Source organism: Cynocephalus volans, chromosome 9 (assembly GCF_027409185.1).
Source record: "Cynocephalus volans isolate mCynVol1 chromosome 9, mCynVol1.pri, whole genome shotgun sequence".
NCBI lineage: Eukaryota > Metazoa > Chordata > Mammalia > Dermoptera > Cynocephalidae > Cynocephalus > Cynocephalus volans.
The window spans coordinates 103,707,627-103,727,009 of NC_084468.1; the positions used below are offsets into that span (position 1 = coordinate 103,707,627).

At 34.6% G+C, this 19,383-nt stretch overlaps 1 protein-coding gene across 1 annotated transcript in view; it reads right to left on the reverse strand.

The window, feature by feature from the left end:
* PRSS12 (serine protease 12) overlaps positions 1 to 19,383 on the reverse strand; it is a 78,009-nt gene that overhangs the window by 12,829 nt on the left and 45,797 nt on the right. Inside the window, exons 9-11 of the mRNA XM_063108610.1 lie at positions 14,375 to 14,580; positions 11,827 to 11,905; positions 10,976 to 11,098 (exon numbers count right to left, since the gene is read on the reverse strand). Coding sequence (XP_062964680.1) covers positions 10,976 to 11,098; positions 11,827 to 11,905; positions 14,375 to 14,580 — 408 coding nt within the window. The remainder of the gene's footprint in view (positions 1 to 10,975; positions 11,099 to 11,826; positions 11,906 to 14,374; positions 14,581 to 19,383) is intronic.

Sequence of the window (19,383 nt, forward strand, 5' to 3'; positions counted from 1 at the left end):
AAAAGACACCTAAGACAACCAAACAACCAACAAAATGCTAGGAATAAATCAACACCTTTCAATAACAACTCTTAATGTAAAAGGCTTAAATTCCCCAATCAAAAGATACAGACTGGCTGACTGGATCAAAAAGGAGGACCCAACTATATGCTGCCTACAAGAGACCCACCTCACCCATAAAGATTCACACAGACTAAGAGTGAAAGGATGGAAAAAGATTTACCATGCAAACAGAAAAGAAAAACGAGCTGGAGTGGCTATTCTTATATCTGACAAAATAGACTTTAAACTAAAAACCATAAAAAGAGACAATGAGGGACACTACTTAATGATAAAAGGACTGATCCATCAGGAAGACATAACAATCATAAATATGTACGCACCCAATGTTGGAGCAGCCAGATTTATAAAACAAACTCTATTACACCTAAAGAAGGAAATAGACACTAATACCATAATAGCAGGAGACCTGAACACCCCACTGTCAATATTAGACAGATCATCTAGGCAAAGAATCAGTAGAGAAACACAAGATCTAAACAAGACTCTAGACCAATTGGAATTGGCAGATATCTACAGAACATTCCATCCAACAACCTCAGAATATTCATTCTTCTCATCAGCACATGGATCATTCTCCAGGATAGATCACATATTAGGTCACAAATCAAGTCTCAATAAATTCAAAAAAATTGGAATTATCCCATGTATCTTCTCAGACCACAATGGATTAAAACTAGAAATTAATAACAAACGAAACTCTGGAAACTATATAAACACATGGAAATTAAACAGCATTCTACTCAATGACATACTGGTCCAAGAAGAAATCAAGCAGGAAATCAAAAAATTTCTTGAAACTAATGAAAACAATGATACATCATACCAAAACCTGTGGGATACTGCAAAAGTAGTATTGAGGGGGAAATTTATTGCATTAAACGCTCACTTCAGAAGAATGGAAAGATGGCAACTGAACAACCTAACACTTCACCTTAAAGAACTAGAAAAACAAGAACAATCCAAACCTAAAGTTAGCAGACGGAAAGAAATCATTAAGATCAGAGCAGAACTAAATGAAATTGAAAACCAAAAAACAATTCAAAAGATCAACGAATCAAAAAGTTGGTTTTTTGAAAAGATAAATAAAATTGACAAACCATTAGCATGGCTAACAAAAAAAAGAAGAGAGAAGACTCAAATAACAAAAATTAGAAATGAAAAAGGCGATATTACAACTGACTCATCTGAAATACAAGGAATCATTCGAGACTACTGTAAACAACTATATGCCAACAAATTTGAAAATCTGGAGGAAATGGATAAATTTCAGGACACACACAAGCTCCCAAAACTGAACCATGAAGACGTAGAAAATTTGAACAGACCAATAACAATAAAGGAGATTGAAGCTGTTATCAGAAGGCTCCCAACAAAGAAAAGCCCAGGACCAGATGGATTCACAGCAGAATTTTACCAAATATTCAAAGAGGAATTGACACCGATTCTTAACAAACTATTCCAAAAGATTGAAACGGACGCAAATCTCCCAAACTCATTCTATGAAGCAAACATCATCCTGATACCAAAACCAGGTAAAGATATAACCAAAAAAGAAAACTACAGGCCGATATCCTTGATGAATATAGATGCAAAAATCCTCACTAAAATACTAGCAAACAGAATACAGCAACACATACGAAAAATTATTCACCACGATCAAGTGGGATTCATCCCAGGGATGCAAGGTTGGTTCAACATACTCAAATCAATAAATGTGATACACCATATTAATAAACTCAAACACAAGGACCATATGATCATCTCTATAGATGCTGAAAAAGCATTTGATAAAGTTCAGCACTCATTCATGACAAAGACCCTCTATAAGTTAGGTATAGAGGGAAAGTATCTCAACATAATTAAAGCCATATATGCCAAACCCACAGCCAATATCATCCTGAATGGGGAAAAGCTGAAAGCTTTTCCTTTAAGAACAGGCACTAGACAAGGATGCCCACTCTCACCACTCCTATTCAACATAGTGTTGGAAGTACTAGCCAGAGCAATCAGAGAAGAGAAGGAAATAAAGGGCATCCAGATTGGAAAAGATAAAGTCAAACTGTCCCTGTTTGCAGATGACATGATCCTCTATATCGAACAGCCTAAAACCTCTACAAAAAAACTGTTGGAATTGATAAATGATTTCAGCACAGTAGCAGGATACAAAATCAACACACAAAAATCAGTAGCATTTCTTTTCTCCAATAGTGAACATGCAGAACGAGAAATCAAGAAAGCCTGCCCATTTACAATAGCCACCAAAAAAATAAAATACTTAGGAATTGAGTTAACCAAGGAGGTGAAAAATCTCTATAATGAGAACTACAAACCACTGCTGAGAGAAATTAGAGAGGATACAAGAAGATGGAAAGATATCCCATGCTCCTGGATTGGAAGAATCAACATAGTGAAAATGTCCATACTACCCAAAGTGATATACAAATTCAATGCAATCCCCATCAAAATTCCAAAGACATTTTTCTCAGAAATGGAAAAAACTATTCAGACATTTATATGGAACAATAAAAGACCACGAATAGCCAAAGCAATGCTCAGCAAAAAAAATAAAGCTGGAGGCATAACACTACCTGACTTTAAGCTATACTACAAAGCTATAATAACCAAAACAGTATGGTACTGGCATAAAAACAGACACACTGACCAATGGAATAGAATAGAGAATCCAGAAATCAACCCACACACTTACTGCCATCTGATCTTTGACAAAGGCACCAAGCCTACTCACTGGGGAAGGGACTGCCTCTTCAGCAAGTGGTGCTGGGATAACTGGATATCCATATGCAGGAGAATGAAACTAGATCCATACCACTCGCCGTATACTAAAATCAACTCAAAATGGATTAAGGATTTAAATATACACCCTGAGACAATAAAACTTCTTAAAGAAAACATAGGAGAAACACTTCAGGAAATAGGACTGGGCACAGACTTCATGAATACGACCCCAAAAGCACGGGCAACCAAAGGAAAAATAAACAAATGGGATTATATCAAACTAAAAAGCTTCTGCACAGCAAAAGAAACTATTAACAGAGTTAAAAGACAACCAACAGAGTGGGAGAAAATATTTGCAAAATATACATCTGACAAAGGATTAATATCCAGAATATATAAGGAACTCAAACAACTTTACAAGAAGAAAACAAGCAACCCAATTAAAAAATGGGCAAAAGAGCTAAGTAGGCATTTCTCTAAGGAAGATATCCAAATGGCCAACAGACATATGAAAAAATGCTCAACATCACTCAGCATCCGGGAAATGCAAATCAAAACCACATTGAGATACCATCTAACCCCAGTTAGGATGGCTAAAATCCAAAAGACTATGAACGATAAATGCTGGCGAGGCTGCGGAGAAAAAGGAACTCTCATACATTGTTGGTGGGACTGCAAAATGGTGCAGCCTCTATGGAAAATGGTATGGAGGTTCCTTAAACAATTGCAAATACATCTACCATACGACCCAGCCATCCCACTGTTGGGAATATACCCAGAGGAATGGAAATCATCAAGTCCAAGGTATACCTGTTCCCCAATGTTCATCGCAGCACTCTTTACAATAGCCAAGAGTTGGAACCAGCCCAAATGTCCATCATCAGATGAGTGGATACGGAAAATGTGGTACATCTACACAATGGAATACTACTCAGCTATAAAAACGAATGAAATACTGCCATTTGCAACAACATGGATGGACCTTGAGAGAATTATATTAAGTGAAACAAGTCAGGCACAAAAAGAGAAATACCACATGTTCTCACTTATTGGAGGGAGCTAAAAATTAATATATAAATTCACACACACACATACACACACACACACACAAACCGGGGGGGGGGGGAAGAAGATATAACAACCACAATTATTTGAAGTTGATACAACAAGCAAACAGAAAGGACATTGTTGGGGGGGAGGGGGGGAGGGAGAAGGGAGGGAGGTTTTGGTGATGGGGAGCAATAATCAGCTACAATGTATATCGACAAAATAAAATTTAAAAAATAAAAAAATAATTAAAAAAATTTAAAAAAAAGAAAAAAAAAATCAGTAGCATTTCTATTCTCCAATAGTGAACATGCAGAACGAGAAATCAAGAAAGCCTGCCCATTTACAATAGCCACCAAAAAAATAAAATACTTAGGAATTGAGTTAACCAAGGAGGTGAAAAATCTCTATAATGAGAACTACAAACCACTGCTGAGAGAAATTAGAGAGGATACAAGAAGATGGAAAGATATTCCATGCTCTTGGATTGAAAGAATCAACATAGTGAAAATGTCCATACTACCCAAAGTGATATACAAATTCAATGCAATCCCCATCAAAATTCCAAAGACATTTTTCTCAGAAATGGAAAAAACTATTCAGACATTTATATGGAACAGTAAAAGACCACGCATAGCTAAAGCAATGCTGAGCAAAAAAAATAAAGCTGGAGGCATAACACTACCTGACTTTAAGCTATACTACAAAGCTATAATAACCAAAACAGTATGGTACTGGCATAAAAACAGACACACTGACCAATGGAATAGAATAGAGAATCCAGAAATCAACCCACACACTTACTGCCATCTGATCTTTGACAAAGGCAGCAAGCCTATTCACTGGGGAAGGGACTACCTCTTCAGCAAATGGTGCTGGGATAACTGGATATCGATATGCAGGAGAATGAAACTAGATCCATACCTCTCACCATATACTAAAATCAACTCAAAATGGATTAAGGATTTAAATATACACCCTGAAACAATAAAACTTCTTAAAGAAAACATAGGAGAAACACTTCAGGAAATAGGACTGGACACAGACTTCATGAACACGACCCCAAAAGCACAGGCAACCAAAGGAAAAATAAACAAATGGGATTATATCAAACTAAAAAGCTTCTGCACAGCAAAAGAAACTATTAACAGAGTTAAAAGACAACCAACAGAGTGGGAGAAAATATTTGCAAAATATACATCTGACAAAGGATTAATATCCAGAATATACAAGGAACTCAAACAACTTTACAAGAAGAAAACAAGCAACCCAATGAAAAAATGGGCAAAAGAGCTAAGTAGGCATTTCTCTAAGGAAGATATACAAATGGCCAACAGACATATGAAAAAATGCTCAACACCACTCAGCATCCGGGAAATGCAAATCAAAACCACACTGAGATACCACCTAACCCCAGTTAGGATGGCTAAAATCCAAAAGACTATGAACGATAAATGCTGGCGAGGTTGCGGAGAAATAGGAACTCTCATACATTGTTGGTGGGACTGCAAAATGGTGCAGCCTCTATGGAAAATGGTATGGAGGTTCCTCAAACAATTGCAGATAGATCTACCATACGACCCAGCTATCCCACTGTTGGGAATATACCCAGAGGAATGGAAATCATCAAGTCGAAGGTATACCTGTTCCCTAATGTTCATCGCAGCACTCTTTACAATAGCCAAGAGTTGGAACCAGCCCAAATGTCCATCATCAGATGAGTGGATACGGAAAATGTGGTACATCTACACAATGGAATACTACTCAGCTATAAAAACGAATGAAATACTGCCATTTGCAACAACATGGATGGACCTCGAGAGAATTATATTAAGTGAAACAAGTCAGGCACAGAAAGAGAAATACCACATGTTCTCACTTATTGGTGGGAGCTAAAAATTAATATATAAATTCACACACACACACACACACACAAAACCGGGGGGGGGGGGGAAGAAGATATAACAACCACAATTACTTGAAGTTGATACGACAAGCAAACAGAAAGGACATTGTTGGAGGGAAGGGGGGCAGGGAGAAGGGAGGGAGGTTTTGGTGATGGGGAGCAATAATCAGCCACAATGTATATCGACAAAATAAAATTAAAAAAAAAAGAAAACAAAACAAACAAAAAACAAACAAACAAAAAAACTCTTAAACTAGGTTTTGAAGGTATGTACCTCATGACAATAAAGGCCATATATGACAAACCCACCACTAATATCATACAGAATGAGGAAAAGCTGAAATCTTTCCCTCCTAGATCAGGAACAAGATAAGGGATGCACAGTTTCACCACTTCTATTCAACATATTACTGGAAATCCAAACCAGAGTAATTGATAAGAGAAAGAAATAAAAGGCATCCAAATTGGAAAGGAGGAAGTCAAACTGTCTCTGTTTGCAGATGACATGAACTTATACATAGAAACCCTAAAGACTCCACCCCAAAACAGCTAGAACTAATAAACAAATTAAGTAAAGTTGCAGTATACAAAATCAAAAGACAAAAGTCAGCAGCATATCTATATACTAATAGTGAACTACCTGAAAAGAAAGCAAAAAAACCCCCACAAAATGTAGAAATAAATTTAACCAAGGAGGTTAAAAACCTCTACAATGAAAATTATAAAACTTTGAAGAAAGATACTGAAGAGGACATAAATAAATGGAAAGATAGCCCATGTTCATGGATTGGAAGAATTAATATTGTTAAAATAGCTGTTCTACCCAAGCCATCTATACTTTTAATGCAATCCCAATCAAAATACCAATGACATTCTTGACAGAAATAGGAAAAACAATCCTAAAATTCATATGGAACCAAAAAAGACCCTGAATAGCAAAAGCAATACTGAAAAGAAATGAACAAAGCTGAAGGCATCACACTACCTGATGTCAAAGTATACAGTAAAACTGTAGTAACCAAAACTGTATGGTATTGGCATAAAAACAGATACATAAACCAATGGAACAGAATAGCAAGACCAGAAATAAATTTACACACCTACAGCCAGCTTATCTTTGACAAAGGTGCCAAGAATACATATTGGGGAAAAGACAACTTCTTCAGAAAATGGTGCTGGGAAAACTGGATATCCACATGCAGAAGAATGAGACTAGACAACTACCTCTCACCATATACAAAAATAAACTCAAAATGGATTAAAGAATTAAATTTAAAATTTGAAACTATGAAACTACTAGAAGAAAACGTAGAGGAAATGATCCATGACATTGGCGTGGGCAAGGATTTTTTACATAAGACTTCAAAAGCAAAAGCAACAAAAGCAAAAATAGACAAGTGGAATTACATCAAACTAAAAAATTTTTCACATCAAAGGAAACTATTAACAGAGTTAAGAGAAAACCTTCAGAATGGGAGAAAATATTTGCAAACTGTATGTTTGACAAGGGGTTAATACCAAGAATATATAAGGAACTTTAACAACTCAACAGCAAAATAAGAAGAAGAAGAACCCAATTGAGAATTGGGCAAAGGATCTTAGTAGACATTTCTCAAAAGCAGACATATGAATGGCCAACAGGCATGTGAAAGAATGCTGAACATCACTAGTCATCATCAGGGAAATGCAAAATCAAAACCACAATGAAATACCATCTGACTCCAGTTAGAATGGCTATTATCAAAAAGACAAAGAAAACAAGTGTTAGTAAGGATGTGGAGAAAAAAGAACACCTGCACACTGTTGGTGGGAGTGTAAACTAGTACAGCCATTATGGACAGCAGTTTGTAGCTTCCTCAAAAAATTAAAAATAGAACTACCATATGATCTAGCAATCTCTCCACTGAGTATGCACCCAAAGGAAATGAAGTCAGTATGTCAAAGAGATATCTGCACTACCGTGTTTATTGCAGCACAATTTATAATACCCAAGACATGGAATCAACCTAACTCTCCAACAAGGGATGAATGGATATTAAAAAAAAAAAAAAAAAAAGTGGTCTATATACACAATTGAATACTATTCAGCCATTAATCCTCCCTTGGCCTGCTCTGTCTAGAATATTGCTTAAAGGCAGTAATTACCTCATTTGTGTTTATACACCAAATGTCTACTATATTACTTGGCACATAGGAGATACTTGCATAATGAAAGTGGGGGCTCAGTTGCCAGGTAGTGGATATATTTAAATAATATTGGACTTTTAATTTAATTTAATTTTTATATGCAAATACTTTTTATTGGTTATGAATATTCATGAGATGCGAAGCTGATTGTAACCACTCGTGCCCGAGATGTGATGGCCAACATATTCATGTACCAAAACATTAGATTGTACCCCATAAGCATGTACAATGTACAATAAGCATGTGTCAATTAAAATAAGTAGATATTTCTTTAAAAATCTAAATAAACAAAACAAAATAACACCACCAGGAGAGAGCACATGTAAGGATACAAAGTGGAGTGTGGGAAAGGGGGATGGGGAAGGAGGTCCAGGATAATTGGGTGGGGTCATGGGGTAAAATCATAATTTGTGGTAATGGGAATTTGAATAAGGGGACGATTATCTAAACTTAACATTCTGAATTATTTTGCCTAAACTCTAAGCCCCAAAATGGGCTGCTTCTGGTTCTCTGCAGTTTTCTACCTTATTCCTCTCCACTAGCAAGTGAAATAAAATCATCCTCAGTTCCTTACTGAGGAAAATCATATCAGTTCCTAATATATTCTTTGATTCCTCCCTTTGAACCCCGACATAATAATAATTAATGTTTGTTTTGAATTTTACAGTTTATAAAATACTTTCTAATACTTTGCAGATCATTTGCTTCTCATTGTGGAACATTATTGCTTTCAGTTTCAAATAAGTAAACTGAGGCTTTAAGAGGTTAACAGTTGGAAGAGTTAGAACCATAACCCTGGTCTTGATGGCCAAATCCAAGTCACTTTCTGTTACACTGTACCCATTTTACTGATTTCTATCATAGTGAATCTAAATGAATATAAGCTAAGTGAATCTAATATTATAGTGAAAAGACCACACTTTAAAAATAGTGCTCTAAACTTTTTAAAATCATATCAGCAATATCAATGTCTCCCTCCTCTGGGCTCCTATAGCTACACTGTAAACTCTATGACAGCAAGGATCCTATCTGTCTTGTTCTGTGCTATCACTTTAGTGCATAGCATATGCCTGGAAATATTAGGGGCTCAATAATTATTTGTTAAGTTAATGAGTGCATATAATTTTCATTGTCTGTGCCACTCATGTAACACAGGAATGCATTAAACCCACTTGTATATAAGGAAACTCTCAAACTCAATTATATCCCAGAAACGCAAATGTTATGTAAAATATACATTTGTATCTCTGTAGCACATTGAACATGGAAGATTATTCCACAAATATTGAAATAGATAAGTGGAAGAAAATAGAGATCCTAAAACAAGAATATATGAGAATTTAGCTTATAACAGAGCTAACACAAATCAATGGGTAAAGAATGGAATATTCAATAAAAATTAATGGGAAAACTATCTATAAAGAATAATGTAAAATTAGGTCCCTTCCTCATACCATATTCCCTACACAAAAATAAACTATAAACAGATTAAAAATCTAAATACGAAAAGAAAAACAGTAAAATTTTTTAGGAAAGAAATAACAGAACCTCTTCATTATATATATGGGGCTAGGGAAAGATTTTTAAAATAAGATACACAAAGCTTATATAAAACTCTAAAGGAAAAGATGACATATTTAAATATATTAAAATATTTTTGTAAGAAAAAGACCATAAGCATGTAAAAGGACATGGCCCAGGCTGGGAAAAGGTGTTTGTACATTAGTCAGAAAAATTCACTAAAAAAGAAGCCCAAAAACTGTAAGATCGGCAAAAATTAAAAATTTTGATATTATTAAGTTTAGTGGGGATGTGAGGAAACAGAAACTTAAACATTGCTTTACTATAAACAGAATTCCTTCACAGGGCAAATTGGCAGAGCTTGGGTAAACTGAAGAAAGCCCATACTCCAGGACCCAGCAAAATGCCCACACATGTACACACAAATGAGACACGTCCATGGTTAGTACTGCAACATTGTTGTTTCATAGTGAAAGAATGGAAACCACTTACCTATCCATCAGCAGAGGAATAAATAAACAGTACTTTAGTCTTACAATAGGAGTTAAAATTCATATGGCACTAACAAAATCTACATGAATGGATTTCAAATACATAATGAAGCTAGGGTATGCACCACACGATACCACATAAGAAAAAAAAAAAATTTTATTTTTGCTCCGAAAAATCTTTCAACAATATGGTACACTTTTTTTCAAACTTTTTTGGGGTGACAATTTTCAAACACACAAAATTAAAATAGTATAATGAAACTCCTTGTACTCGTCACCTTGCTTCAGTAATTATCAGTATTTTTCCAATGGTATATATATTTAAATACCAAAATTAATGCTGAGGAAATGGCCATTGATTAGGGCCCATGAAAGAGCACTGGACAAGAAGAAAGGAGAGGCGGGTCCTACTGCCTCTACAGGCTCTGCCATCCTGAGCGCTGTGGCTCTAGCACACTAATTTTCTCTGTGTGGCCTCCCCTCTGAATTGGAAGACTTCAGAATGGACTGATAAAACTTCTAGCACAAGAGGAAATAATCAAGACTAAACTATATGAAAGCCAAGAATAAAACAGATGCAACCTGACTTTCTAGAAGGTACAAACAGCAAAATCTAAAAGATACAAAACACCAAGACTCACAGGATCAAAAACGCTAAACCTGTACTCCCTATTCCTTAGCATTCATAAATAGATAATCCGAGGTCTCTTCTACCTCTACGGAAATACGATTTCACCCTCAGATACGTTATTGGGGGAAACACTAACATAGCTGCCTCCCCTCTAAAAACCCACCTTCTCTTATCACTAAATCCAAAGTTTGCTTTAACACCAGTGTAGGAGGTGGCTTCTTGAGGGCTCTCTTTGCTCCTTATGTCACCTCCCTCACTTCCATGGTGCTGCTGGCTTAGATAAGGAGGACCTTTAGCCTGGCTCTGACACCCCAAGTGCCGTAGAGCAGGAAGGGACTGGAAGAACTGGAGAATAAGAGCCAAATCAAGTTGTTTGAAAAGATGGACACATACCTCTTGAAACAGTGTGCTGCCGTAAGGATCCAGCAGCTACTCAGGAGCGTAGCCCCACAGAGGAGCCTGCCATCCCCATGGGATGACTTCAGCCGGAGGGAAACCTGCCAAGGCCAACCACCCCTAAGAAGAAAATGCCACATATCAACATCCATAAAAGGCAGAAAGCAAAGAAAAGCACCAGTCATAGCAATGACTTCAATGGCTTGCAGGAGGGGCAAAGAAATACAAAAGAGACTCTAGGATGTAAGATCCCTTTCTACTTTGAGAATGATGCTCCTACAATTCTGAGCAAACCATGTATCAGCAACCCTAAAGATTTGCTTGTTGGCACTTGCATGCATCCCACCTATCTCTGACACTCTTGGAAACAAAGTTAGTCTCCTTCATATTTCATGATTTGAAGTGTAATTTCTCTCCTCACCCTACCTCACCTAAGCAGCCCGAAGAAGTATTTAGTAAACAAAGTGCTGGTTTCCCATTAGTAAATTCAGCAAACAAAAATTTATATTAAAATAAATCAAGCCTGAAATAAATTAATTCTAAATTAGATGAATTTTCTAGTTATACATTTTTTTGAAGTCTCTCATAAAATTGTTTTGTTTTCACCATGTAACTTTTCAGCAACACATCTATCTCATAAATTAGAGGATAGTGATATAAAAACATGGTCTATATAAAGTAAATATATGTCAAAGGACAGTGAAATTATCAGCAGAATCTGTATTTAGTTTAGAAAATAAAATGAGTTAAACAAGTTCCTTTTATAATAATAGAAAATCCCCAGTTTGTAACACTATGTATATAAATAATTCTGTAATATAGAACATCTCCTCTGAAGAGGCTTTTACCTTAAAGAATTTTTCCCACCAATGATGCGCTTCTGCCGACGGTGCAGTAATCTCAAACCACAAACAGATGAGAGGGACTCTGAAGCAGAAATAGGTCATTAATTAAACTATAACATAGATGACAGAGGGATAAAAACATAAGTGACACATTCCCCTCCCTGATGCTTCCCCCTGTATTCTAAAAAGCCTTTTCTCTGAAAATTACAGGATAATTTCTCTTACAATAAAAATTAAATCTTTTCTCATTTAACCAAACTACAATGATTTGCAAGCAGAGGAGAAACTTTATGAGGCTTCCCCACCATTCAGCTCTGAGGGGTTTCACGGCTGTTGAATGGTTTGACTCTGTCCTATACATTATCCTTATAGATACCTACATTTCCTTCTGCTGATTATAGAGGTTGTTTCAGAGTTCGGGAGCATTAAACAAAACAAGAGAACTGCAAAGGCAGTAATGGTCTAAATTACTGACTCTCCGCACACAACATTGTTCCAATCCATATGTAAAATGTAACTCAGAGGAGCAAAGCACATTTCCAGGGTAGAATTCTGGTCTGAATTTACATTTACTTAGCATATTCTTCAGTTAAGTCTATGTATATAGATATGTACTGTCTTTCTGCGTGTGTAGGAAGAGAAGGGTGGGAATTGTGCCAAGACCATGAAGACCTAATTAGTACCGATGGTCTCCCATAAAAACCAGGTAGAAGGGAGCCCAACAGAGAATCAGCAACTGTTATTTCTTGATGGAGAAAGAGGTTCAACAATGTGTACCAAGATGTTTAATTTGCCAAATGATCTCAGAGGCATGCTGTCAAATTTTAACGTTCTTCTCTTAGGATATGAGTCCTCCAGATGACATTGCAAATTATAAGATATTAGGAAAAACATAAGTTTCCAATAATGCCCCAAGTCAGGTCAATGTCTATGATGCCAAGAAAAGGAATGATGTAATACTGAGCAAGCAAAACTTAAACTTTACATCATTCTGGGGCAAAACACCAGATCGCAAGAAAGTAAAATATGTTTAAAGCCATATACTGTTACAGAAAAATTTAAAAGCTAGATGAAGTTCACTTATAAAAGAATCCCATGAGATGACCAACAACCAATGGCTTGAGTTTGAATCAACTTATACAATTCACCAGGTCCTGAGCTTCAACATAAAATCCACTGGTTAATAGACCAGATTCTGTAATCTAGCCAGTCTGAGATGTAGTCTTTTTATTTGAGGTATAGTAGCATTGCTATAACTATGGAAAGGTATCAAACTAAGTATTGCTACAACTCTAGGAAGGCATGCAAACAAATGTATAAACAATGCACAAATGTACAAATCCATAGTATCTCATATTTTAGAATAGGTTTACATCCAAATGTAGTAAAACATTTTAAGATTATCGGATTTTTATATTTTTCACCTGCATAAGGAATTTGACATAATCCAAAGAATCGGTTATATTCAATTTGTAACTGTGGTTTAAATTACTGAAGGAAATTTAATAAACTAAGTTGTAATCAGTATTTAGGGAAAACTGGCTCACCAAGTTTTTTATATGTGTGTGTTTGTGTATGTATATGTGTGTGTGTATATATATATTTTTTAGTTTCTTCATTATATATGTACTGTTTTTCTATCTGTGTAAGATATAATAGATAGAACATAAAACAAAGCATAAAGAGTCACAAGTGTTCTTTCTACACTCAAAAACCCCCCAGATAGTGAAGAATCATATTAACAACATCCCAGTTCACTTATTGTATTGTCTTTGGCAGTTACTAAAAGGTGTTAGAAAAAGGGAATGCTTATATACAGATGTACCTGACTTTTAAAAAAACCAATGTATCAAAACTATGAACTTTCAATCCAGATAAGGTGATAGTTGTTTTCACAAACTATAACCACAGATTTCTCCAAAGTAGCTAATTCTCCCACTCATTCCTTCAGAGATATATTTGTTTCATAAAAATGAAATGTCCCCAGAGCTTTCAAGTATGAAACACCTATTAACTGTACTATACTAAAAGATTTCTTCTCATTTTCCTTAAATTTTTAAATTTCAGAGAACAAAAACTATAAAAGATAACTCTTTTTGAAATGCATTTTTAAAATTATGCCTGTTGTTTAAAATATTAGTAAGTGTAAAGAAGTATCTTTCTTGAATTCATCTCTATATTCTCATTCCTTTCCTTTTTATGAAGTAAATATCAGTTTGGCACATTCAAGGATAGCAGCAAGCATGGCAACTTTATTTCTTCCAAAGAAGGAATGGTACAGAAATGGCTGAGAGTGTAAAAAGGGGACGATCCCAGAGATTAAAGGACCTATAAATCCATTCCTTCCCCTGAACTTTGCTCTCCCTGTAAGCCCCACCTAAGCAACTTTGCCAAGAGCCACTGGCTCTGAATACTAGCACAAGGAACAAGGGACTATATGCACATACGTTCTTGTTCCATGGGATTTTTGTTATCAAAGTATGGCTTATAGTAAGCAAGTGGGGAACAACTCATATTCTTTGAGTTGTTCAGGGCCACAGAGGTGACCTACCTTTGTTACTGTTACCTGATGCTTTCTTGCCAAAATAATCACAAATAACTCCTGCATCTTCACTGTGGCGGCAATTGTGTCTTCCAATATCTTGTTTGATACAGTCGGCCAGGGACCTCTCGTTTCCTGTGCACTTCACATTATCCACGTGAATAGGTCCTTTTCCTTCCCCAAAATAAGCCATGGTTCTTGCTCTGGCAGGACCCCTGGAAATACAGCATTCTTAAGGATATGGAGAACCAGTCAAACATACATCTGAACAAATCACAACATATTACTTGCATTCAATTTTATCCTCACCTTTTACATACGAAAATTAGCATCTGTGTGTGCTAGAAACCATTTATTTAATGATTGTTTTTATAAAAACTTCATAAGAGAGGTAATAACTGTACCTTCTTTGTCATACCCCAGAACTACTTTATTAAATCAGTTGCTTCTGATTTAGCTTCTGCTAAAAAGAAGTAACATTTAATGCATGTCAAAAAAAAAAATCACGGTCATCTTAAACTCTAGATTAAGCAGCAAAAAAAAAAAAAATCACCTCAAAATTTTCTACCCTCTTAAAGGGTATAATACTCTCTTAAAATTAGTATAATATTGCCAAGAAAATTATGAGATTAAATAATTACCTAGGGAGACAAGAACTAATTTTTTGCCTCCTTTAAAAGTAAAAAGTATAATTTTTAACAGAGAAAGAGAAAACCAGGAATCAATCATGAATAAAGGCAGACTTACTTTTGGTAAATTACTTTTTTCATTTTAATAACACATTACTTTTTTAAAAACATGGAAATAAAAAAACCTTTTGGTGAAATAAAATATTTCAAACTAACCATATTTAAAACCCAATTCCTGATAAATTAAAGTCATAATTATGAAAGTCAAAAGCCTTAAAGTTTTACTTATAGGAAAACTATGCTTGAAACCTCAAGGAAAAAATTTATTAAACAAGACATAGAGAGTATAAACCATAGATAAAAAGATTTATAATTCAACAAAAATTAAATTAAGAATGCTACTTTACTAAAAACCACCATAAGGAAAGTGAAAAGATAAATTAAAAAGTTGATGATATTTGTAACACATATTTACAAATATATTTGTTGGTGAATGTATTTTCTAATTGGAGAAAATAGCATACAATATACAAAAACTCCAAGAAATCATTTTAAAAATAAAAACACTAACAACCCAAGAGAAAAACAGACAAGACAGAAAAAGATATTTTACACAAAAGGAAATATCAGTGGCCAATAAACCAACAAAAACATGCTCAATCTCATTAGTAATCAGAGATAAATAATGTGATAACACTAGCTATCCACCAGATTGGCACAAATTGAAAAAAGATAATCATCATCACTGTTTAGTGTGTAAATCACTATAGCCACTCGGGAAAGCAATCTTGCATCCTTGACAAAGTTGACAGTGCACATACCCTACAAGCCAGAAGTTCTACTCCTGACTATATTCCCTAAAAAATCTCTTGCACAAGTGCACCAGCAGAAAGGCGTAAGAATATTCATAGCAGTCTAATTTTTTATAGCAAAACTAGAAATGATACAAACACCCAACATCAATACGATAAATTAATAAGTTGGATTTTTGTGAGATTTAATACTGTAGAGCAAAATGAATAGGAATGAACTCTACAACTACTTGCATCAACAGAAATGAATCTCAAAAGTAAGACTGACGGAAAAATAGCAAGACACTGAAGAAAACTTTAAAGTATGATTGCTTACTTTCAAAATGAGTTCTTAAAAATAGACAAAACTATTGTTTAAGGATATAACTTGCTAGAAAATTATGAAAAAATGCGGTGAAATGACACAACATTCAAAAAAGTGTTTACCTCAAGGTGGTGGAGTAAGGGTAGTGGATTAGCACGTGAGGAGCTTAAAGGACAGTAATATTCTGTGACCTAAGCTCAGTGGTAGGGACAGGGCTGCCTTGTACTGACTTTGATTCATGCCATTCATGTGGTTACAGCCTGCACAACTGAACACGCCACCATGGGTGGAATGATGTGTGTTTGTTTCACTGATATCCTTTTAAAAATACAGATATATTGTATATTCTTTTTGGCTGTATAATATATTTCCCAGTTAAAGACAAAGAAAAAAGTGGGAAAACACTAATCTTTAGAAGCTTTTTTAAAAAGTTGAGTCAAAAAGTTTATTTGCAGAATTACAGATAACTATGCCTTTTAATTAGGCTGCTTTCTTACAACACACAAAAAGCATCTATTAAATCAGGATAAGTTTCATAATTAGATATAACACATTATTTCAGAAAAAAGAATCTAATTTTATCTTAGAAAATTATAAAATAACTAAATGATACTTTTTATCAGATAAAAATGTTTTAATGTTAGTTTAAAAGACACCTTTGCAAATAACCAGTAAACATACCATGGCAAATCTGCTATTTGAATACTTTGATACAGGTGGGAAACAATGTTTTGTTGTTGTTAGCTTAGTCATTATTGTACAAGAGTGATTAATCATCACTTGTTATTAGCTTAGTCATTACACACAAGAGCAACTTACGACTGAAACAATTCCATCCACTGAATTTAAAAGGTCTGGGACGATCACTGTTAGATTAAGAAGCAATGTTAGAGGTGGACCAGAATATAGGCCTGAGTGTGAATCCAGTTCTGTCCCTCACTAGCTATGAAACCTCAGGCAAGTATGCAACCTGTCTAGGCCTTCTTCCTCACCTGTAAAATGGAGTTAACAGTAACTACCTCATTTGGTTATTGTAAAGATTAAATGAGATAATGCTTACTACATAGTAAGTACTCATTAAATATTAGCTATAATACTAGTAGCTGCAGTTATTAAATTAAATTTATTAAAATTTTTAAAACAGAAATTTAAAAATTCAAAAGCCAGCAAACAGACCAGGCCAGTGTATATCTTTTAAGATTTCTTCACTTAAAATTTTCCTTTGGAGATGTTCAGTTTTTCATTTCTACCCTCGGAAGGCAGATAAGATATAATGAATTTAGTTGTATTTGCCACATGTTAAAGGGACAATATGATAAAGGGCAATTCCTAATAAAACATTTGGAAGAATGACAATTATGAGAATCTTCAAAGTTATTGCTTTCCAAACACTCAATGGCAGAAAAGCCTTCAGCTCTGCTCAAACTGGCAACAAGGCAAAGGAAACTTCATCCTGTCGAAAGGTTAGAAGAAATTTTCATAAACCCTCTGTTTCCAACTGTCTTGAGCAATTAGAAGGAGTAGCTGTCAATATCTTTCAATGTCTAAGTGCCTGTTTTCTCTTTGTCTACTGTTCTGCCAGACAGGGAATGTCAGCTGTAGGAAAATGTGCAGAGTCCTGTTTCACAATCTTTCTTATTATGAGTAACCACAGCACGAGAGTCACATGTGCAATCAAAAGTATGAGGAGCTTTAAATAAAAAGAAACTGTCTCATTAAAAGTAACACTTCGGGCCTCAGTCTGAACCACTCTCACATTCCTGCAATAAACTATACTTGTTTGCAGTACATTGTTCTTTTAATATACTGTCAGATTAAATTTGCTAATATTTTCTTTAGATTGTTTGTATGTAGATTCATGACATTAGGATATAGTTTCATTTTTGTATGTATTTATCTAGTCTAGTCTTGAAATCAAGTTATATTAGCCTCATAAAATGAATGGAAAGATCTCCATATGTTTCTTCATTAAACAAAAATTTATATAATTCAAGAATTATCTGTGTCTTAAAGACTGGTTAAAAGTCTGGCCAAAAACAGGGTCATTTCTTCCATGGCCATTAATCTAACTGGGTCTTTTATCTCTTGTAACCATTTTGATAATTATATTTTTGTTGAAAATGTACAGTTTCCCAGATAATTTTAATAATGTAAAGCTTCCCAGATAATTGTCCATTTCATCTAGAGTTTCAATTTTATTCACTAAAAATAGTTCATAGCATTCTTCTACAATTCTTTTTAACCTGCGTATCTGTGCTTATATTTCTTTTTTTAATGCTTGCTTGTGTTGTCTCTCCTTTTTCTTAGTCAGAATTGCCACAGATTGTTGTTTATTTTATTAACCTGTTTTTAAAACAGAAAAGTTAAAATACAATTTTAAGGAGCAAAATGAACTATGTAAATTTCTGTAGGTCAAATAAGTATTTTTTGCTCATGAATTTTTTTAAAATGGATGACAAAGAGGATCAAATCATTACATTTATATTCCACTGGATATAATTAATGTGGGTGTGTAATGTAAAGCAGTTTGGAGTTCATACAGGCATAATTTGAATAAAATTTAAAAATTAATAGCATTCTGAAACTAAAATTCCAGATGATTTCCATCAGTTTGGGCAGTGAGGATGGGGGGAGGTAGAAAGTAAATAACAGTATGCTAATGTCTTGAGCTTTTTCAGGAAGGGGAAGTTAAAGATAACATTTGCTTAAATTGGTAAGAAAATATGTCTCAGTATGTTTGCTAAAAATGTAAAGAGAACTTTTACTAAAGCAATAAGAATGTTGAACTTCCAGGCCACTAAGAAAAGGAAAGAAAGAAAATAGAAAATTGAATTAATTTTGCAAACTGAAAAGCAGGTTATACAACAGACAGACAACAAAGCATGATAAAATTATAAAAGTAGATGGCAAGTAGAAGTAAACATACAGAAAATAAAATTAAACCCATTAAATAAACTAAAAGGATGATTTCTCAGTAATTGATCAATTTACAAACTTAAAAAGAATGCACTGTTTTAGATATATCAACAAATAGAAATTGGAGAACATTTCAACTAATAACAGCACATGATTAAATAAAGACATTCTCATTGATATAGTAAAATCTAATAAATTTTCCTCTAACTATTTTTCATTTAAATAATTAAGGACTATGTCATGTATAGGAAACAGGGAAGGAACTTCTCACTGACTTACAGGCACGTAATAATTCATAGCTGAGAATTTTAATGAGATAGTAGGTTCCAATCTTTAAACTGAACATCAAGTGCTCTT